Below are 23,997 nucleotides of genomic sequence, written 5' to 3' on the forward strand. Positions count from 1 at the left end.
AAACAAGTTCCTTGATGTTTCACAATTTATTATGAAGAGCTCCAGCCACAGAATACAAAGATACAAGCAACACTCAGGGAATCGTGCATTGCTGCCAGGCCCTCAAGTGACATGAGCAATTTCTCTCTATTCATCTGGATGCGATCATTCCTGCTAACCCACTGATCACAGGATGTCTATCTCAAATTCAAAATTCACTTCCTGACACTTGAAGATTTGCCATGCTCCATTACAGAGAATGCATCAATGCTTCAGTTATTACAGAAAATTACTCTCTCTCCTTATGCTTTTGAAAAGCATATGGCCTTGGATCCAAAAGGAATGGTCAATATGATCGTTTTAATACCTGTACAGTGGAACAAAGTAAAAGTGAAGGGGAACATCAACAGGACCTCTACCACCAGGTTAAAAACACCAACTAGGTAAGTATGTTGCTAGCATTATCAGAGGCACAAGAGGGTCAACACTAAAATTTATTCAAGAATGGCAGAGTAGCAAAACACTGCCTTCTCCTGAGGCAATCTAAGAAGGGTATTAGCTGTTCTACTTTCCTGTGCAAATCCATTTTTGCATTGATCCTACCTACAGAAGCAACACCACCACTGGAAAGAGGGAATGATTTGCCAGGGGAACCCAACAGACCCTGGAAATGGAGCTGTGTGATGAACATTCATCTGTCCTCCTTCCTATGCACTCTCTTTCACAGCAGCTGCAAGAGATTCCTGTACCAAAAATTTCCCCTCTCAGATCCACAAGCGTTAGACCTAAGCAATAGACTGAGGCACTGCAATACTGGGATTCTGCCTGACTTAAAAATGCAGTTAATATGCAGATCTGGTACATTTTGATTAATTCTTTCAGTCCCATCTAAGAGAATTTATATCTTCATTTCAAGGCTACACATTGATTAGGTACCATGAAGTCAGGCCTGTTACTCTTAACGTTATTCTACTTCAGTGAGTTCTTTATGCAAAGTTTTTGAGTCTCTGTGTCCTCTTGAGCCACTTTTGATCTGTTTCTGAAGGCAACACACACTGCTGCTTTTCTTTTTTTTAGATTTCACATCCTTCCTAGGCATCTTTGAACTTGACACTGAAGATACTGGTGATCCTACAAACAGTACATTTGAACCTTTTTTGTTCTATCTCCTATTCACATGCATGACCAATCAGTACCTTTGATTGAGAGTGCTTCATGTGAACACTTAGAAAAAAGACTGCAAAGTCCGTTTTGTACTTCTTTCCTCACTCCTGGAGAAAGATGAGCTCATCTCAAAGATGAGCTACAAAAGGCACAAGTGAGGACAAAGATCCATTACACAAACTACATGCAGGTATGACTGGGATTACATAGAGGATGTCAAAGAGAACCCAGGGTTTCTAAATACACACACAAAATACACATTTAACATACCATCACTGAAAAAAAAAAAAAAGCATGCTATACATTGGTCAATAGAAATCAGTACAGCAAAGCAAAATGGTAACTGACAACTGAAGCTCAGAATCAAGATACTGAAAAAAACAAAGGCTCCTGGAATCTCAAAAATTCTGTTCTTTTGTGTACATATTACATATATCTATGAAAAAATGTGTGCGCTGTGACTGACTTTTTTCCACCATTAATCTTAAATCTGAACATCTAAAAACTAGGAAATTAATTGCATAGTGTATTAAAACTATAAGGTGATGGCCTTAAGCACACTGTTTTAGCACACACTACAAACTTTGGCAAAAACAGGGAGACAGGGCAACAAGCAAGGCTGGTGACTTGCAGTCTCTTCCCTGTCTTAGCATGGAAGATGAGCACAGAAGATGAGCAGACGACTTTGCAGTGCCCAGTCCTTTTCCTTACCCTATTATGTATATTGCTCAAGAAACAACCACTCTGTCTACAGATTTGAACCTTGGCAATTATGACCTTCAGTCTTCCTCTCCTTCTTGGTCGAAGTAGCAAGATTGACAGACTAACCCACAGAAGAATTAAATGCCCTGCAGGATTTTCCTCCAGACTTCATTTGAAAGTAGTTTTACTCACAAAAGTAAGTATGCTACCCTCTCCTAGACTAGTTTTTCCACAAGTCCTGGAATACCTTCTCCAGGAGGATGCTGGTTTGAAACCCTTATGAAATGCAAATTAGAATGCAAATCAAATAAATGGGACTGCCATTTTCTTCTTCAAATCTACTGTAGGAAGCTCTTTATGTACTTCATACAGCAGTGCCCCTTGCTCCACAAATGACTATATGCAACACTGGGAAGAAGACAAAGGACATATGGGCTAGAAAGATATGGTCGAGATAATCCTTCCTCCCCTTCTGGAAGACAGTCACATGAAGCAATGGGACTATCAGAAGCTTGCCAAGCTATGTAAAGTTTTTTAGATTTTTCCTGCTATTCTTCCTTCTTTCCAGACCAAAAGAGGAATTCACTTCTGGTGGAGTGGACTTTCTGCTTAATTATCCAAAAAATACTTAAGTCAGCTGCATGTCTCTCTAGGCGGTAATTCTCACCCACTGGGGACATGCTCAACTCCTAGGAAGTCCTGAGAAGGATAAAGAATGAAATTTTCCCAAATAACAAAGCGATCCACTGTTTTTTCAGACTGTATCTGTTCTTTCTTCTGGTGTAAAATGATAGAGCAGGTTGGAAACTATAGACCATACCATCAGGTTAAGATACCACGCTACTTCAACCAGAAAGTAGATATCTTTCTTCAGAGAAGCATTTTCAGGGAGCTTATTCGGACGAACATAATTTATCAAAGCCACAGGTGAACAAGTGCAAATCACTTACAATGCTTTGAAATTTGTTTAAGTCATGATCAAACAGGAATTTCAAAGACAGCACCCACAGAAAAACAAGTCAAAATCCAAATACATATAGAATTCTCCTACTCAAGCCCCATCCACAAACAAAATACTGTCCAGGATACTGAGAGGCTTCCTTGGATGAGCCAAACCTGCACAGTGACCAAAGACCATAAAAAGTGCCTTCTGAAAGGCTCAAATGACCACAAGCTCCTTTTCCGTTTTGGGCAGCCAGGCACATTTGTCGTGGGAACGCCTGCACATTTCCACAACTCTCTACCTTCCCAACAAGTCTTGAACTATTGAAGCAAAATGTTTCCTCAGCATTTTAAGATACTTCTCCAATTCATTCTTCACAAAGAGGGCAGAAAAAAGTTCATTAATTCAAGAGATGAAACCCCAGAGCACAAAACAACAACTAGAAAGTGGATTCAAGTAGCTGCTCCTATCCCCAATCACACAGCCTGCATGCTGCTTATAGGAGGGTACAGAAACTCCAGTCAGCTGTCAACTCCCCATTTTCAGTGAAGAAGAGAAGAACTGACAATATGCATTCCAGGAAAATCAGTCCTGGAAAAACAGTGGCTTTTGGCACTAAAAAGACTTAAATCAGAGCCCTGAAGACCAAGCCTCAACACATGCCATGCATTAGGAACCTGCAAATGGTTATTTGGGAAGGCGCCTTCCTTGGCCGTGGTATCTCTGCATTTGCTTTCAATACATCAAGGACATCTTTTTAATATCAGTAGGAACTCATTTCAGCTAGTGTTTTACAGAGAAAGACTAAGTAGATTTTGCAGTCCTCGCAAAGGTCAACACCACATTAGTCCTCACCATCTGTGGCTTAATTAACTATAGCTTCCTCTGGCTGCTTAGAGGTTTTCTGATAATTTAGGACACGAATTAAATGAAAACTAGTACATAACCAACTTGAGAGTCCTGTTTACCATGTTTACACAGTATGTGCTGCACATGGAAATAAGCATTCTGTTAGTACTTTAATGGTAGAGGGACCACATTTAATTTGAAACAGTGCAAATGAAAAATTCAGCAATCAAAGTGTCAAAAGCTTGAACCTTCAGTTTTCTTGTTTTATGGGTGAATATCTTAAAATCATTTTCTATAAAATGAGCCCCCCACCCTTTTTTTTTTTGCCTTTTTCCACCAAATCATTTTTACAACAGCATGGAACTTCAACTGCATAGAAATGAAATTTCGAAATTGCAGTTTGAAAAACAAGGAACAAGTCCAACACCTCCCTACTGATTGCTACAACAGTCTTCAGAGAGCAGTGGCAACAAAAAGTACTGTTTTTAAAGTCTAGACTGCTGAGAACTTATACTAGTCCTCTAATGCCGTCTTTTGGAAGATGCACCCAGCCTCAAACACATCCATGCGTATTTTTACTCCTCGTTTGAAAGGTCTGTACAATTCCCTGATTTTCATTCCTTGCTAACTAGCCATCCTTTTCTTTTTTCCTCCTCTTTTATCTTTCACTGATTGTGTCACCTGACATATCTGATTATATATCACTTATCTGTTATAACTTTTTAACAAACCTTCAATCTTAACGTTGTCCTGCCTGACATCAGAGCGAGCAGGGGAAAAAACACACAAAACAAAACAGTGACATAAAATCTGTATAGGCAGAATACCAAAGATCTTAACAAGAACATCACCTGTTAATAGTTAGTATCCCTCTCTGCCATGCTACAAGACTTTTTTTCCAGTGGCAAAAGATGAGAATCTAACTAAAACACAGAAAAATTGGCAGCAGCTGATACCCCCAAAGGTACCACTGGGCAGGCGCAGACACTGCCGATGCCACACAGACCACACCAAAAGCCTACAGGGAAATCATCAAATTCAGCCGAGACTAAAATATACAGATCTTCTGTTGCTTCACGATCTTTCTAGACACACACATATGCATAAACCACTGGTAAACAGTATATTCCTTATTCCTTTCCAACAAGTGAAAGGCTACCCCAGCTGCCACGCCACTGCAGCTGGTGGGCAGGAGGTCAGAGAGGCGCTGAAGGCTGCAGGGCTGTGCTGCTCCACACAAGCCAGCAGAGAAACGCCCTTCCAGAGAGGACCGCTCCAGGGGGAACACATCGACCTGACCCACCGCATGCCCCTGCAACTAGGGCAACCTTGCTCCCGCTCCAGGCTTCTCACAAAAGGCAACGCCGGCCAGAAACATCAAGGCTACAGAAGGCTAGAAAGTTTTCTGGGGAGATCCTAACTTCCCAGTTTACCTTAAACGGCTTTGTCTGAGCTGAGAGAAGAGGCTTAGGCTTACCAGGCGATGCTAGTGCTTTCTATGTAAACCCAACCCACACTTGACCTATTTTCTGCTGTTCTGAGCGCACAGTCACAATTTACCTCATTCAAACCCGGCAGCTGCTGGGCTACATCTGAACCAGTTAAGTCAAGCTTGAAGGCACAACCCTGACCCCTAAACCAGAAACAAAGTCGAGCTGAGGTCAGCCCTGCTCACGCGTGCACAGAGGCACGCCGCATAGGGAAAGGCAGGGATGGGCAGGGACGCTCTCCCTATGTGCAGAGAGCGGGTGAGAGAACAGGGATAACTAATCCCTTCCCAACAAGGGGCTCTGAATGCATTGTTCCGACAAGGATAAATATTTATAGATATTTCAGACCACAAACATTTAAGATTAGGAGTTATTTTCAGTGTATAATAGCAACAGCTATGTTTCTGTAAGTAGAAAGTTAAAACGACAAGGAAAAAAAGATGAGGACTAAAAATTTAGTAGTTTTCCAACTGTCAGTAATCTTAGTATCTCTCAGGAAAAGCTATCAACAATTTTTCTTTTGCTCCCCACTCTTCCCTATGCCTAATACTTCTCCCCACACACTCCTACTTCCTTCCTCATTTCAGCTGTTCAACAATTAAAAAGTTGACACTGATTTTAACATTTTAATTATTAGGTTTGAGAATTAGGGGAGCTGGGCTGCATAAGCTTCTACAAGTCATGATTTCAGGCTTGAAGAAGCATCATTGCACTGATTAGTTCAGTTCGGGAAGAATAACTTGCATCCGTAAGAATACCAGAAAATTTCTATTAAAAATACAAAATATTATCTTATGAAAAATAGATTAAAGTTAGCAACATAAATATACAGGAAAAAATCTGACTTGTAGTCTACTATTCTCCCTGATTTAAACTCACAAACACAAAAATAAACAGAGATATTTGCCTTCCTGTAAGACTACTACCCATGTCTCAGGTGAAATGGGCATGCTGGAAAGCTTGCTTTTTACAAGTCAGCTCGTTATTCCTGTACCTGTAGATGAGAATCTAGTATGGAAAGGCAGAACGGAAACAAGAGTGGCATACCGAACATGCATGCAGCAGGGAAGCAAGCAGCCACCAATGGATATGCAACACCAAACCTGGGCCAGGCAGATAGTCACAAAACAACCTAAAAACTGCTCTAGTGACTTCTACAATAGTTTTGCATTTGAAAATACAGATTTAAAAAAATAGATGACCCTTATGCTCATGGGTTATGTCACATTCCTTTTGAGCAGCTGGGACAATCTGGGTCAGAAAAGCAAAATCTCCTGGAGTGCCAGACTATCTCTCAGCATCTGATCTAAAGACTTCCCCAAACAAGTGGGTCCTACCCACAAAGCTGGTTGGCTGTCATCTTCCACTTATAGCACCGCAGTGACTATTTGTACTACTTACGTTCTCCACGTACAAACGAATGAAAGGTGAATAGCACTGTTCCTTGTCCATCTGCTCCCTTATTTCGATGACACAGACATACATTCATTTTTTTCTTTCGTTTTCCACTGAATCACATTTCCTTCCCCTTCCTCACTGCAGGCTCCATACATTTATCACCACCATCTTAGCAATATGCAACTTTGTCCTAATTATGCATTTTGTTTTATCTACTCCTAAGAGAAACAGGGAGGGAATACTGGTCCTACCCAACTAAGCCAGTAACTCCCAAGTCATGTGGTGATACTGGAACAAGCCTTTGAGTCACTTACCAAGCAACTCAATGTCACTACGGGAAAAGAAACCTCAAAGTGCAGACACTTCCCTGAAGCAAGCAATTAGCAGAGTGAAGTTGATGCTAACAAGGAGAGCAGCTAAGTGAGTAGATCGGAGAAAAATCTTTTGTACATTGATATTAAAATTTACACTGAGACACAGACACCCTGTGTATTGTGAACAGCTTTCAGAAGGGATCTAACTCCCCAAGCTGAAGGACAAGCTGTATGGTCTTTAAGCAAAAAAGAAAGTACTTTCTGTTGATCATCAGATGTCTGGACTAGTGGGCTGCCAGAAAAGCAGTCTAATGCCCCCAGAAATCAAGCCAAGAGATCAGTTCTTGCTCAGAAACCGAGCATTTCGCAGAAGACACATCTTCCTTGCATCAGGGACAGCAGAAGTTACTTGCGGCGGCAGCTTGAACTGGCAGAGTTGGAAAGCTGTATACTGTCACCACAGCTAATGACAAACTGGATAGTCATCTCTTATCTCATGGTAGTTACCTCCACCAAATCTTTTATCAGTTGCATTACTCAGCAACACCATATTCTTTGACAAGACTATTGATAACTAAGAGCTTACTGTATTAAAGAGCAAAGGTGTCTCAATTCAAATCTGAGGAAGAAAACTGTAAATAAAATACTATCCAATACGTGGCAGACTGATAACAGCTCCTAGAATCAACACCACCTCCTACAAACGTGCATCAGAGTTATCTCACTCTTGTGAGTGACTCTCTACTCTGTAATTTGAACTACCACCAGCTTAGATTACCAGCAGTCACTGAGCTACCCAGTCTCTTCTGCAAATATCCTCAATCCTATTTACCAAATAAGAGCTCTAGGAACATACAACTTTCAAGTTCCTTTCCCCCTGTAATTCATGATGATTATAGGCAGAATACAAATCCTTCCCAACAATAAGAAGATCTTAACCATTTTTTTTGTCAAGAGGAAAGAACACATAAGATTATCTTCAAAATGTTCTTGAAAGACAGCTTCAGTGGAGTTTGGTCCACTTAATTACTATCACATTAACGTTTTATTTTCAAGTGGTTTTCCAGGGTTTGTTTGAAAACATGTTTCTTAGAACAGTACTACATAACAGTGTTGGCCAACATGCTGATAATATGAAAGTATTTCAGACTAAAACACATTTCTCTCATGTTTTAAACAAGTACCACTGTACTTGCACAGAACTTTTCAAGGTTAATTTATAATAAGATTTAAGGCAGCACTGCACAGAGGCAATGCATCTGGGTTGGAAAAACAATTAGCACATTTTCTTCAGAATTTCATCCAGAAGAACAAATTTCTCTGGTCTCAGGGATATGGTGCAGAGACTCTCCAACTGTCTGGCTGGGCATACAACAGCGAGCCCATCACTGTGCAAACGTGGAAATGCTGCCTCTGCTCCAAGAGAAGCAATTGCTCCATCAGAAGCAATGCAGCCATCATCATGTGCTTTTTTTTTTTTTCTGATAACAGCTCTGTTCTGACCTGCTGGAGCCATTTTAGGAATTTTCCCTATAAAAAACAGAGATCTGGGATGTATATCATATTTGGATTAACACTAGAGCTCTCTGCAACTCTAGATAAAGCAGTGGCTGTGCCTTTTATAGAACAGATGAATAATGGTCTTGCAAAGAGGAAAGATTAAATTGCTAATCAGAAAACAGTGACATTTCAGTTGTTGCTGCAATAAGCTCCTTGGGGTAAACTTGGGAAAGTCATTCAGTGTTTAAAATTGATACAGTGCTCGTCTATTTCACAAAATTTTTCCATCAATAAATCTACTAGTACACAGAACTAAAAAAACCCTCTTAAAAACATAATTCAAGACTGAACTACACTACTTGGGGATGGGACGGGGATGGGACACGCACCTGTCAAGGACCATACTTTAGTCAAGTCTTACGCATCCTGAAATCTGCTTTAACCTGATTTTATCTACTGTATACCAAAGTGGCATTGAGTGGTGAAAAGAAGATAGCGAAAGGGAAGAAAACATTCACATTGCCTAAAAACCCAGCCTCTATGGCTGAAATATAATTTCTAAACTGTATGCTTAAAATTCACTACTAAAGTCATAAAATACAGAATAATTTGTGAGATGCACAGAAACTGTGCTTCAAACCCACTTGCTCAGCAAAAGCATACTAGAATACTATGCCCAGTAATGCTGGCAGACTCACACAAGAAGGCGGGGATGCAGGGAAAAAACAGGAATAGTTAATTTTAATTCCATTCAGAAGACAGGAAATGTTTGCTAGATTGCAGGGGGCATCAGTATTTACAAACAATGGTATTAAAAAAAATTTTTTTGAACTACATTTAATTATGTAGTATACTGTTAAAAAGAAACGAACTTTGATCAGGAAATGCACGTCAAGCCCTCTACACCAAAACAAATACTGCCCTTTTTGTTTTATTAGTAAAGTTACTCCTATGTCTAAGAAAATAGTAAGATTCATACTTGGTTTTAATTTAAAAAAAAATTCAAGTTCGTATAAAATTACTTGAGTTTCTCCCCAGATGTCTGGCCTAGAAAAGGCATTCCATATACACACCTGGAACTGCTATAGCTCTCAATCTCTACCAACTGCAGCTTGCTGAAGGCTGTGGAAGAGTTCTCATGAAGCACTAACCCTGGACTACAAATTAGTACTTCTATTAGGTGTAATTTCAAAAATACATTTTGTAAGAAAAAGTTATAGAGTAGCAGCCCTGAACAAAGCAATGTTATACCAGACAAAGGAACGAAAGCAAACAAAACCATGAGCACTTAATCAAATGAGCTACTGTGTTTATCACATCAAGCTAAAGCTTAATTCTGGTAAGAACACATTGCAATGAAACTCAAGTTTCCCCCCTACCTGAAATGCAGGAAGGCCTACTCTTTCTCCTCCCTGGGGGAGCACTCCCATGCAATGGCTGCAGGACTTTACCCTCATTCACGCTTCAGAGTTCCCCAAAGCACTATGGATTCCCAATCCCAACATACAGCAACTATTTGGAAAATCAAGAACATACTGGCTGGCAAAGCACCATCTGGTTAGAAAGTGAAACAGACTTCTCTAGGAGCTGACTTTTTGTCTGGATTATGAAAATAGCATTAGTCCAGAACATCAGATAAGTAAAATACTTTAAACTTTCATTTTTATAAATCAAATGTGATGATTGGAAATTTTAAGGACACAGAACCAAGGGTAAGGCGCCCTTCTTGTACTACTGAGCGGTACTTTCCATGGGCTTTCACTGGTGAAAAAAGTAATCATTTGTGATCAAACACAGGAAGTTCTTTACCCAGAAACACTAGATGGATTTGTAAATTCAGTAATCCCGAGACTGCTTTTGAGAAGTACTAAGATACTTCAGTAAAAGGATTGGATCTTCACCTTCAAAGAAGAAAAGTTTTGTTCCATCTTCCATCTGTTCTGTTTTGAATTCCTAACTTTTAAAGTATTTATTTCAACGCTACCTCCTGGAGTAGGATTAATGAAGTCAAACCATTTAACCAATCGTGATTTTTGAAAAATTGTAGGAAGAGTAAAACAAGTTTCTCTACGACAATGGAAGGAAATCTGTTTTCCTATGGATTTGAGACCTACCTCCACTGTAGCAACCTCAGCTTATCCCAGGGACCTCACTACTCTTTCCCCTTCCTCATGTACCTTCCCATGGCCTTCAGCAGTTGCACCTGAACTCCCTCCTACTACCTGGAGGAGCCACACTATTTGTGGCAGCTACACCACCTGCCTACTGACTGATGGCTTCCTCTCTATGCTGCTGACTTCCCTAAGGCTTATCAGATCTAAAAGAACTCCACTCCTGCAACAAACCTCACTGAGAGAGACCAAAAAAAGTGACTAAATCCCTTATTTCTTAAAAAAAAACAGGCTAAAACAGAAAGGTACAATTTTAGTCCACTTTTATTTTTGAGAATAAAGACAGATGAAGTCCTCAGGGGAACTGCTCTTTTTCAAAGGGAGGCACAAATACATTCTTAGGAGAGACGATGTACATCTCCCTCTGACTCTACAAATGGAGAGTGCCAAACCATCCTCCCCCATTCCTCTCTCTTTGCGAGTGCTCCAGTGAAACTCTTCTGCCCCACACGTGTAACTGGGAGCGAGGACTGGTATGAGTCATCTGACCCCCTTCTAGCTGGACGCAGCCTTTTGCTTCCCCTCACGTTGGAACCATACACTTAAACATAGATGCGTCAGTAACAAGCTGTTTAGACCATCGCTCTTTACGACACTGCCAGAGAAGCCAGCTGGACTGCTTACGGGTGGTCCAGACACCAGAGACATGGGAAAGAATAGAGACAGCTCTTAAACACAATGCTGAGAAGAGTTAAAGATGCAGAAAGTTGTGTGCGCCTGTCACCCATGGAGGAAATGAAAGCCGAGGGGAGCACATGATGGCCACAGATGCCAGCTGGCTGGCACAGGGAGTTCCCAAGCTGCTTCTGACAACCTCAAAGGGCGGGACCAACCCAAAAGCTCCTGCCTGCCTGGTCAGTGGAGGTACAAGTTTATGGGAAATGCAATTTTCAGCTGCAGTAGCTATTTTTAAGCCTGAAGTTTAAAGTAAGAGAAGTCTGAAAGACGAGTGCACATATGATTATGGGGTGCTTAAAACACAGGCAGAAAAATATTACTTTATCCCTGTTTCAAGATGTTTGAAGAATTTTTTATGTGCACGTATCATTACTACACAAGCCCTGCTACATGACTGGCTTGCTCTTATGAGCAAACAAGTCACAAAACCCCGAAGCATCCAGGCCCAAAATACCCAATGTCTGCCCATAATAAACAGAAAAGGAGAGTATCAGAGTTGCACAACTCCCTTTTCTCAAGCCTTACTAGATGGCATATAAAACTTGAATTTCTAATAGATCAAGTAAGATTAGCACAGTATTAGATCCTGAATCAGAGGTACCTATTTCATGATTAGTGAGAAAGTTTATTATTATTACTTCAGCAATCTTTAAGGTGCGTTAAGACATTTGACCTGTCAGCTCTCAGAAGAGCAAAGTACACACGCCTATCACTGTAACACCTCCCACAGGGGATTTCTCAGGGCCCTATCTTTACATCTGCAACCTTCAGCACAGAGGTAGACAGGCAGACCTCACCATTTTGAAACACTAAGACAACCAGGCTTGTCTTAAAAATAAAATTAAAAAAAAATTGTTCTGAAGGAGAATGTGCATAAGTAGGGCAGCTTGAAGAGAGATTCCACCATATAGAACGGAAGTGTGTTCTTGATTCATTCGCAGCAGTTTTTTTTTTTGTTTGGTTTGGTGGTTTTTTGTTTGGTTTTGTGCTTGTTTTCTTTAACCCAATACACAGGAGGAATTTTTGAAAAGACTACGTGCACACCCTTCCACTTCCTCTTCCTTGAGTGGTGAAATACCCTCTTTGCAGGAAGTTTAATGATTGTGAAGGAACCTAATTTGAATTTTTTGCCCTGTCTCAGCTGTACACATTTGTTCCAGTGCTGTGTGCTCACAAATCCTTTGGAAATATATTAACACATATGAAATGTGTGTGTATATACAGTCTATAAATTTGGAAATATATAATCTATCATGCACCCTACTCTGCCCAACCCAGACACAGAGCTGAGACGCACTGACTTCTTGGGCATAGCAGTCTTTCCAGGTCTTTCCACAAGTGTATTTTATTACAGAAAAACATGATATAAAACACTTTTTGTTATTCTTTATTTGCTTGTCCAAAGTATAACGCAGTTGACTCCAGCTGCTTCGGCCAGTAACAGCAGAATCACGCTCTTCAGCCCAATAGTGCCCGTGACAGGTACTGCCAAACACCACCCAGACAAAAACACCACACTGATGAGGTCACACATACCATATGCTGAGCTTTAATGCTTCACATCCCCATCTATAGTCCTTCAAGCAAACTACAATGCTTAAACAAATGAAGGCATGATCAGCTTTGCTGCTGCTTAACTTACTAAGTGTATCATAACAAACACACAGCTGTCACAGAATAGTACAAGTAACTTATTATTACAGGAAACCATTTCAGTTCTTATTACCTGATTTAGGTCACACTTGTATTTGTGTACGCTTACTATAGTTTTGCTTAAAATATTTTAATAACAAAAGTGTTTGAAAGTGTGTTCATTTTCAATCTATAGCAAAGGCCACTGTAAAACCCACTACGTTTGTCAATTTTTACTTAATCACAAAAGATACATGATATATTGTGAATGCAAAGTAGAAAGATATTAAGGACCTGACTTACACATCACATTTAAAGACTGCATTTCCTACAGATACTAGTTTGACATAGAAAATGCTTGTTGTAAATTTTATGTCTATCACTTCCTGCAAAGGAACAGAATTTTCATTTCATTGCTAAGCGAAGTACCACAGCAAACATTCGTATCTGCTTTCTCCTCAAGATCCCCTTGTCACCACCATAAAAGAACTACATGACTAAATGGTCTGACCATCCCAGATTAATGAATGAGTCACTCTCAGTCACACACAAGTTTCACGTAGAGAATAATACCATTTGTACCCTCTATGAAGCAACAGAGATAAAAGCCACCAGAAACAAGTTGTAGGTTGGTGTTAAATGCACTACACATACAGAATCCAAGGATTTTTTCTGGAGAAGGGCAGGATTCAAAGCAGTACACACATAAGGGAAAGGAAAAGTCACATAATGCATTTAGCTGTAAAGAACAAATTCACTGACAAGTGTAATACTTGCTGTAGAAAACCTTCTGAAGATATGAAAAAATGGAAAAAGGCTAGTATAGCGCAGCTGCATACCCTACTTTTAATAACGATATTCATCTAGCTCTTACGAAGGTTGTTGAATCTCTTAACAACCGAAACATGTTTGTTTATGCAAAGAGCAGACGTGGCATGGGAATCCATCGTTCACAATTCCCCAGCGAGTCTTGCCAAAGTCTCTTTACTCTTGTTCTGGAAGAACCGCTTCTGGTAACGACAGTAATTTAAGTTCTTTGCCTACTCAAACTTTGTTTTTCCTGCCAAGATTAAAAGGATGCCAAATGCGCTGTGTTCTTTGCCTTGAGCAGTTGTCACCTGTAAACTGGACAGCACTACCTTACTCATGAAGCCCTTTAGCCCAATAGTTATGTTAAACAGCACTGCATCTTTTGATTAGAACTGATCTGAGCAGAATTCATACCAAATCCTCATCTGCTGCCCATTACTAGCATTACAAGTATATGCAATGATGGGAAAAATTACTCAGTAGTTAAGAATTGTATCTGAAGTGAAATGGAGTCTTCCCACACAAATTCAAACTTTGTTTGTTTTGGCAGAAAGGTACTGGAATTTTAGGCACTAACAGCAAAACGCAATAGAAAAGCATTTAGATCACCATGGTCTCTAAGGACTTCATATTGAAAAAGTGCAGCCATGAGAGATGAAACCAAAAACTAAACATATTTAGAAAGACTCAAAGTTAATTCATCTCTGCAAAGAATGGTTCCTCGGTTATGTCTTCTGCTCAAAAGCAGGTTAACAGTATTCCAGACCAAATAAGGGAGCAAAAAGGCCATTTTTATTTCTTTTTAGAATAGCAGATTTTCACAGGAAGTTTACAAAAGATTTATCTAGGGCCTGTTTTCATGGCAAAGAAAAGGAAGGCCTTCCAGAAAAAAGGGGCAAGTAAAAACTACCTTACATTAAGTGACTGAAGGCTAGGAATGCGATTTCCAGCATTAACAAAAAATAACAAGACAAACAAAAGAATAGAGACAATCCTGCGTCAGGTATCTTTCAGGAGAAAACAGTCTCATAATGATCAAGTTAATATTTCTGTCTAACACAATGCTGGTACATAATTCAGTTAGCATACTTAAAAAAATAGTTTTCTGTTCTCTTAAAGACATTATCATTCAGTAAAGCTCTTATCTGTACAATTAACTTGTAAAACTTAGCAATGAGACATTGCTAGCCCTGCAGAGAGACATGCTTACAAAAGTAATTTCTAAAACTTCTTATAATCATTCAAATAAAGAAATCTTTGCAGTATTCATCAGTGAGCTCAATGTTATTTTATGTTTCTACATTCCATATCTGAGCAATTTCCAGTTAAGATGCAAATTCTGGATGCCTTGGTACTTAAGATGAATCTCCATCAGCAACCATCTTGTAATGTTAAAACAGACAGATAATTTAGGTATCTCTTGTGACCAAACTACTTATGATTGATACAGATCAGTAGCCTCGATCCCAGGCTTTAATAGGTAGCTGTTTGCTCCATGAGAGGGGGAAACAACCCGACCTCTCACAGAGTTGCCATCTACATGTCAAAAATTGAGGCCAAGAGTTAGGGAGACCAAGCTTATATCTGGAACTATTTTTCACAAGCTACTGCTTTGTACCAGTTTTTGGTCAACACCTCTTTTAAAACTGAAGTTGCTAATGCTGTTAATTACAGTATTATCTACCAAGATATTATAAAGCCAGCTGTTCATATGACACATTCGCAAAAATGACACCTTCAATTTGTATGCACCTTCGCAAATCAAGGTGTTTCTGTGTCCACTACTGCATTAGTAAATACTGCTTGAAGTGAAGGACCTGAAATGCATACAGCATCGTTATATTAACTGCCAGCCAGGCCTGGCAATAGGATTGTTTTACAAAAGGCTGTCCTCATATATTCAATTTGTTTTGCTCTGCTCATCTGGTAAGAAACGATCCACTGCCAAAAGGAGATTGATTACTGTTACTGGAATGAACATCATCAGAGACATGATCTTGACAGATTTCAGGCAAAGGACAGATGCTAGCCCAAGTATTTGCTTTGTAAAATGAATCTGGATGATTGCGGCTGGACTCTGAGGGTGAATTTACACTTCACGGCTCAGCTGATTTAAGAGGTCGCTGCTGCCAAAGGAGGATATCCCACTCCACTTTGCGTCATCCTGACCCCCTCCCTAGAGGAAGCCACAGCACTTGGTGCACCCTGGGCTAATCCAGCTCAGCTCACTAACATCACAGGCTTCCACCCCCACCTCAGTTTTTGAAAATCAAGGCTGTGCTGATTTAGAAGGCTGAAGGCACTAGCATGGGGTCCAATAGTCGGAACTGTCCTTTGCAGCAGAGCCAAGCTGTTTGAGCAGCTCAAGTCATGACACGTAACCTCACCCTGACGAGAAGCATTGAACTCGTTTAGCTTCTCTACCACAGACACAGAAAAGCACCAGCCCTTCCTCGAACCGAACCTCCCTCTCCCTTCCTCAGGATTCTCTCTTGGTCGCTTCTGTTTTTGTAGCTCTATATTTGGTACTGGGAAAAAAAAAAACATCTTGGTGAAGCAGGAGGGAAGAAGGGGTGTCAGGACAAAATTACATAGCATTTATTCAGGGCCATCTGTTATTCCAAGTCTCAAAGTACTATTTCTGTATCACCACAGTGTACCATCCCAGCCGTAAGAAAGAATTTATGGCTATTCTAATTGCAATCAGTTCAGCGCAAGTTGAAGTATCAAATGTTTTTCTATTTGTCATAGAAGAGATTTTTAGACCTTCTTCTGAAGGGGGGAGGAACATCGTTTTTCTTGTTCATTAAATACACAGACATTAATATATTAATGTGTTTCTAATTAATGAAGGCAGCATTAAAATCAACAGTACTGGAAATTTTAGCAGGCTTAGAAACAACAGCAAGAGAAAGTATATTTTCTGTTTAAAAAATTAACATTTTCTGCTATTCATTCTCAAAAAAACAGTAAGTCTGATATCACTGTAGTAGTGCAAAGACCTAGAAATGAAAGCTCAGCTTCAGAAGGATAGATACTATCTTTTATCTGCTCTACAATTAATGGTACAGATTAACCTTTAAAGGGGTCGGGTATTTTACTTAAAGGTTGTTCAATAACATTAGTCACATGGTACTCCTTGACATGATCAGATTCACTAGAATCAGATACAGTATCCGAAATAATCTTTCACAAAATGAGGAACAATGTCTGCCAATTATCAACAGGAAATTGTTCCTGTAACACAGAACTTGACTGTCAAATGCACTTTAAAATAAACACATGGCTTTTAACTCAGCTAAATGGACAGTACTTATACGCTAACCAAATTCCTTACCTGATAGGGCTGAAAGGCACTATCTTCAGTTATAAAATCCAGCTGTTTGTCCACAAGGAATTCGACTGCAGTAATTGAATTGTATACACTTTTTCCAACCAAGGGCTTGAATGTCTATTGGAAAAAAAGAAAAGACAATTAACCAATTAAAAAAAGCTCAGCATATCAAACCCCCAGGACTGTATAAACACTGACGCAATTCTTCCATCAAAACAAGTTAAAACAGAATAACAATTACTGATTATACGAGAAAGAAGGATTTTGAGTTTTGTAATTTTTTCCTTTGTGTTGTTGGTGGAAAACCAGCTAGAAAAGGGAACTACACCATACGTTCTTCCTTTCCCTTATTGTGCTTGAGCAAGAGTGTTTCCCACAGAAGCACAAAGTACAGGAGCACGATTATATCTTAAACATACAGCTTAGCACGTAGGTCCTCTCTTTCTGCCTGCAGGACTAGCTAGCGCAGTGGTAATTACACTAAGGACGCTGAAGTGGAAACAGACTGCAGACGTGAAAATGCTCCCCCCCCCCCCGTTCTGTTCTGAAATCATTCACCTTGCCTCCGAGTCAACCATCTCATTTCCCTGCCTGGCTCTGCAACTGTTCTGACTCTTCTGCCTGCCGCCCCCGCAGCTGCTCCTCCCTGCAGCAACCGGCTGCTCCGGCGCAACGGCTTCGGAGAAGGCAGTGCCTGGTCCCGGGGCTTTTGCAGGGGCCGGGAGGTTTCCTGCTTCCCCCCACGTGCCGGGGAAGCAGGAAACCTCCCGGCCCCGCTGCGAAAGCCCAGCACAGAGAAAGGGGAGCAGGGAACAACGGGCTCCTCCACGCCCCTATACAGTCTTTGCCCAAAACACCCTGCCTCGTCCAGGCGCAGCAGGATGCGGTAGGCAAGTAAGGAGGGAGCCATGACTTCAGTGGGTCTCCCCCAAGAGGGGACAAGCAGGAGGTCAGTCCCCTTCCCTGCTGGCTGGGTTTCCTGGAACAGAAGCGCAAGGAGAGCATGACTGAGCGGGGGATGTACCGAGAGGGGATGAGTCACGTGAAAAGGAAATCCCAGAGGATGGAGGGGAGAGAAAATGCCGCCCTGAAGACTGACAAGAACAGCAAAAGGAAGGCACAGGTGAACAAAAGGAACGACTGGCAGAAAGAACATGCAGGATATAAAGGAAAAAAACATGGAGGAACAGAAAAAAACAGAGGAAAGTTATTCTACAGGACAAAAAAAAAAAAATAGTAATGAGGGAAAACAGGAAAAGAATAAAGCCCATTGAGACTGATTCTAAATTTAAAATGCAGGAAGAAAAGACAAAGAGGAGAAACAAGGGCAGGTCAAACCACATGAAGCATTGTGCAAATGCTACACCAACACCTGTAAGAGGCTGCTATTGCAACAGGACATCACTGGCTCACGTGCAACACCCTGCAGCAACAGACCCCAAGAGGAGGGCAGGATCACTGCCGCCTATTTTCAGGTAGGGAAACTGAGGCACAAAGCAATCCCATATCTTGACAAAAGCCACCCAAGCAGGGCAGCAGCAGTCAGGGACCTGCCCTCAGCCAGTCTGCAGGCACCTCCTAAGAGATGCACTCAAGGTTTTATCAGATTTCATTACCTACTTTACAAAGGTGTTGCCTTGCGATTAGGCTAAATATAACCCAAGTCTCTCTGGAGCTTCAGCTTTGACACTTACTAAACAAATGAGAGAATACTTCATTGGGGATACATTATACTTTCTAATAAATGTATCCAACTCTACAAATGCTCAGATTTAATGTACCGCATTCTTGTTTCCATTTTATTTAAGGTTTCACTTCAGCTGTTACCCTTTCTCCCGCAAGCAAAGAAAAAAAAAAAAAAAAACCAAACCAAAACCCTATCAGCCAGTCAGCCATCTCAACAACAGGGTAACAAGATGAAAGGGCTGAAGGGGCAGGAGAATATGATAATATGCTAACTACAGAGTCTGAATAGTAAATAATTATTTAACCTCTAATAGTTAAGAAAGGGCCTTTGCTCTTGCATCACTTTTCTATAATGGATCTTGTATTGCTAATGGTTCCAGTTAAGAGAGGGTGGAGTTCACATCATGAAATTGCAAAGCATTGAGTGTATAAACTCACAAACGGACAAACTTTTCTTTAAAAAAGTCAATGCTGTAGTCTTTCAGTTCTTAATTTGCCCCCGCACCTTCACGTACACTGTTCTACATTTTCCACACTGGCTCCTTTCTAACTTTCTGTGCTATTATTCTGGTCAAGAAATGCGTTTCTGACTACGAACAACAGGACATACCACATCATTAGCTAAAACGAAACCGTGTGGAATGCGGCTTGCAGTCATCATTCAGGATTCAGACAACACAGCAGATTAAGGTATGTGTGAGCCACCAGTTTATCTTACTGCTGGTATTAAAAGCACTAGTTCCAAATATAGATCTGCAAGCGTGATTATTCTGAGAAGAGAAACGTAATGCCTTCTCACTTGCTTTCATAGATCTAAGCCTCTAAACAGGCCAACACCCTCAAAATACACATGTGGAGGATGCAGGCTATCCCACAAGCACAGAGGAAAAACATGTAAATAAATAAAGCAAAACTACACCATGTCACACACCTCCTTATACACGGATGGCCGCTCAGCTGCACACAACTTGAGATTTTTCAGACACTATTAGAAAATGTTCCCACTATCAAAGAACAACAAAACCCCACCCTTTGATAAAAGCAGGCCTTCCTGGGAAGGCAAAGTCCAGACTCCCATCAGCTCCAGGAGATAGGCAGGCTACCAAGGAGATATCCAAGCCAGGACGGGTTAGGGATTTGAAAAAAATCTTAAGACAAAAGACATGACCAAACTTCACACCATGCATTGCATATGCACAAAGAAAAACAGACTAAGAGCACAGCAGGCAAGAGTCAGCTACTAGAGGCAAGCATGCAAGGCATGTAACGACATGAAAATAGATGTAAGAAGGTCCAACAAGCTCCTTGCAGACTTTCAGAGGAAGACACTCTTTCCATTCCCAAAGTGGAGGACAACTCTAGGGAGAATCAAGCATACTGGCTGAAACCAGGAAAAACTGAACCTTTTCAAACAAAAATCTCCCTTTCAAACTTGCATAAAGCTTCCTTTTACCATCTACATTAACCCAGTTCCCCAAAGACCACAATTAAGTAAAGGACTCAAGCACTCAATTTTAAGTGACATCTGACTTCAGCACTCTTCTAAGCAGCTAGTTAAAAAAAAAAAAAAAAAAATCCCACTTTTTTCCCACCAAATTTCCCCGCTTGGCCAAAGGGAGCTCTATGAAAACCACACACACGCTTTGGTTGCTTTGCTACCAAGTTGCCCGATACTGAATAAAACATATTTCTTACCCTGTCCCTCCCCCTCCCCCATCTCCCCGTGATTTTACCCCAATTCATGCAAGAAATAACCTGCCTACGGGAGGTATCTGGCACAGCTCTGAGACCAAGAGGAGAAATTAGGTTTGGACCTTCCAGAAATCCAAACAACTTGTTAGAAAACATTAAGTACCATAACTTCACAGCAGACAATCTCAAAACTATTCGATGGCATTCACCAAATACTCGCGAATACAGGGGATTACTCACGGACTGCTTTTTTGAACACCCAGTAACACAACTCATCTATTTATTTATCGTTTCCAAACCCCCATGGCAACCACAGGCCCTGCTTTCCCCAGGAAGCAGTACTGAGCAAGCCCATAGCGCCTTTTTATCTCTGCCTAACGCAATTAAGCAGCTGGAGGGGTGGTTAAGCCGCCCCCACCGTGTGAGCAGACAGTTCCCTGGCGCTGGCCAGGGGTCCAGGAGCCGCCACACCTCGGCTGCTGACTGCCGGCTGCTGCAGCCTCGGCGCTGCCAGGCTCCGACACCCAGAAGGCTCATTGCAGCAAACGCTCGGGTTACAGCTGAGCTCGCAGCTGCCGCCCGGCTCATCCCGCACGTACCACTACCTCATTTGCCTCACTGGAGCTCACAGCCTGCTTAGCTGGGCACCCTGTGCCTGAAGCCTGCTCCCCACACAACAAAAGCACATTTTTCTAGGCACAGGTACTGCGCTTGTGTCGTGTCCCCCCCCCCCCTTTTCTTTTAAATCTCTCTAGAGGAATTTATACCGTAAAGAGAACAGACTTTTAAAAAGCTAAAAATTTATTCAAGAAACTAAACCGTGTAACGCTTTATAGGTCCTCCTCCTTAAACCACAAAAATTGAAAAGCTCGTGTAAAACTTCATTTATACGTGCTATTCGGCAAACTTTTCCACATATTGCTCCTTAGCCTCACTGTTCTGTCTGCAATAGGGCAAACACTGGCACCTTTTCATTATGACACTTAAGCATTCAAAATAGCTGTAGCTCTCTTCCAACGCCTGTTTGTTGCCATGGTTTGTACTCAAAGGCAGAATCAGTGAGTGGTAAAGAGCGGAAGACAAAAAAGGCAGATTTGACGTAAAAAATAAAAAAAATCGAGCATCCAGTTTTCTCATTTGCAGACTACTTCGCCTGCATTCCCGACGAAAGAGCCCATTTCCAGCCAAGGTGTTATTCCGGGCAGAACTCTCTCAGCCCTCCCCCGGAGGGGGGTGTCGGAGCCCGCAGGCAGAAGGAAGTAACCGGCGGGACGCAGAAAGAACGCACCGTCAGCCGGGCCCCCTCCCCGTCGGAGGCGGCGGGGGTGCCGCATGGCAGCGCCCTGCAGAGATTATGGCAGCTGCTTTGTAACGGCGGCGCTCCTCACGGCTAACGCCTGGACAACGAGCCCTTCAAGTTCAGCAGACGGCGGTAACAGCAGAAATTTAACCTCACCTCCACCAAAGAAAAAAAAAAAATTAAAAACCTATTTCTTGATCAGTTATCCCCCGGGGCAGGGAGGTGTCCAGTACTCACGGTGTCTCCCTCCGGCCCGTCTCGGTGGTGCACGCCCTGCGTTCGCCCGCCGCCGGGCCGCGCACAAAGCCGTCGCCGGCCGCGTGCGGTGCCGCGCCCGCCTCTGCGCTCCCCCGCGCCCGCGGAAGCCCACCCGTCACGTGCGCCACCCCGCACACCGCGGGGCCGAAGGCCACGACACCCCCGCGGGCCGGGGGCGCGCCCCGCCCCGCCCCCGCGCCCTCAGAGGGCGAACAAAGACGCGCGGGCGCCCCTCAGAAAGTTAAAACGTCCGTGGGGGAAGGGGGGCTGTCCCGCGGAGATAAGCCGCGGAGCCGCCCCCGCCCCCCCCACCACGTCGCGGCGGCGGTTTCTCCCCTCCTTCCCCTGCCCCCCCCCCTTGCCGATCCCCCGCCCGTCCGTATGCACCTCGCTCAGCGTCCCCCGGCCCAGCCCGGCCCGGCCCGGCCCGCGGGACCTCCGCACCCGCCTCCGCCTTTGAACTCACTAGGAAAATGGTTCTCGCCGCGCCGCTTCCGGGTCGAGCGACCGCGCCGGGGGCGGGGCCGGCGGAAAGGAGGAGGGCTCGCCGCCCGCCCTTTGTGGGGCCGGCGCGGGCTAGCACGCAGCTGGGCCCGCCGCGGAGGCCCCGGCGCGTCCCCGCTGCTGGGTCATGGCGCGCCGCCGCTTACATAAGGGCGGGCGCGCGGTGCGCGGGGCCGGCCATGGCGGCGCTCTGCCGGAGCAGGGAGGAGCTGGGCTGCGCCGCGCCGCCGAGAGCCGAGCGAGGAGAGGACGCCGGCGGGAAGGGGCGGCGCGGCCCGCGGGGGCGGGGGAGGCAGCCACGTCCCGCGGGGGCGGAGCGGCGAGCCACGTGTGGCCGCGGGCTGGGAGCGGGGCCGGGGCATCTGCGGGTCGAGAGCCTCCCACTGCCCAGCGGGGCCCGCCCGGCCCAGGCTGGAGCGCGGCAGCCTGCGAAACCTGAAACCGAGTTTGTGGCCTAAGTCCTTCCTTCCCCCGAAAAGCCGCCACGATGCCGGGTCTGTCCTTTGAAAGCCATTCCCCGTCCCTCCCCCTCGCGTGGGCTTTCTAAAGTCAGCAAACGAGGGCTACGATTCCGTCCACGTTCACCGAAGGAAAAAAAAAAAAAAAGAAAAAGGAAGGGCGGGTCAGGCATAAGCTCAGTGCCTGATTTTGGTCCAGAAGCAGCCGGAGCAGAGGGCGGTGGGGGGAGCGACGCAAGCCGCACGGCGGGGGACGAGCCGGGAGTCCCGGGCTGCTCCGCTCCCCTCTGCGCCGCCAGATACAGGGAAAGCCTGGCAGGGGCCGGTCAGCCGAAAGCCTTTCCCCAACAGCATACTTCGCCGTCATCAGCAAGTATTTACAGCCCATCAACTGACGGCAAAACGTCCTCAAGCACGGTTTTCCTATTTTCAGCATACAACCTATTTTCTCCTTGATGACAAAAAAAACACACCACACCCCACATAAAACGTGTTTTCCCACTGTTGAAGAGAAGTTGATAGCACTAACCAACTAGCTGTTTACATGAAAATATTAATTCACCTGAATAGTCCAGGGAGAGAAGAGTGCATGGTGCACTATCCAATGAGAAAATAGTTTCCAAACAGAAATTTAGCAGTAATGCCTGTAATGCATTCCTTGAGTTTAGCTCACATACACAAGCATGGATAGAAGAAAAAAAAGGAAAAAAAAAATCACAAGGGAGGTTGCAATAGAGGCATTTATTTCCTCCAAAGCCTTTAAACATAAACAGCTGTATATTTTTTACTTCATGGAAAAAATACAAAGTGTGTAGTTTGCCAAGAAAGTATGAGAATAATGGGAAATCAATGCATGACTAGTTCTCTGTTCTCATCTTGAATTATTCCAAATGATGTAAGCTTAAAGGTGTACTGGAATGCTATAAAATACTGAGCTCTGAAATCATAAAATACTTAAGTACAGTTAAAAATTAAAGTTGAACTGGAAGGCTCTCTACCCACCACGGACTTGTCTCCAGCAACTGGATTTCCTCCACAACAGTTTGTGGCACGGCACGCACACAAGCAGGGCAGGAACCAGGCTACCTGTACATGGTTTTTGTACACTACCCAGCCTACGCTGAAACCACGTAAC

General features: G+C 43.1%; 1 protein-coding gene across 6 annotated transcripts in view; it reads right to left on the reverse strand.

Annotated features, from left to right (window-relative positions):
* JMJD1C (jumonji domain containing 1C) overlaps window positions 1–23,997 on the reverse strand; it is a 166,439-nt gene that overhangs the window by 40,845 nt on the left and 101,597 nt on the right. For 3 of the 6 annotated variants that reach the window (XR_005933604.1, XM_030031426.2, XM_030031425.2), the window contains exon 3: window positions 16,968–17,081. Coding sequence is in view for 2 of the 6 variants with exons in the window: in XM_030031426.2 (XP_029887286.1) it covers window positions 16,968–17,081 (114 nt within the window). In the remaining 4 variants the exon portion in view is untranslated. Of the gene's footprint in view, window positions 1–16,967; window positions 17,082–21,879; window positions 21,953–22,287; window positions 22,507–23,997 lie in introns of those variants that run through there. The other 3 variants (XM_030031428.2, XM_030031427.2, XM_030031430.2) reach the window with 3 other exon arrangements.

Source organism: Aquila chrysaetos, chromosome 11 (assembly GCF_900496995.4).
Source record: "Aquila chrysaetos chrysaetos chromosome 11, bAquChr1.4, whole genome shotgun sequence".
In the NCBI taxonomy this organism is placed as follows: Eukaryota; Metazoa; Chordata; class Aves; order Accipitriformes; family Accipitridae; genus Aquila; species Aquila chrysaetos.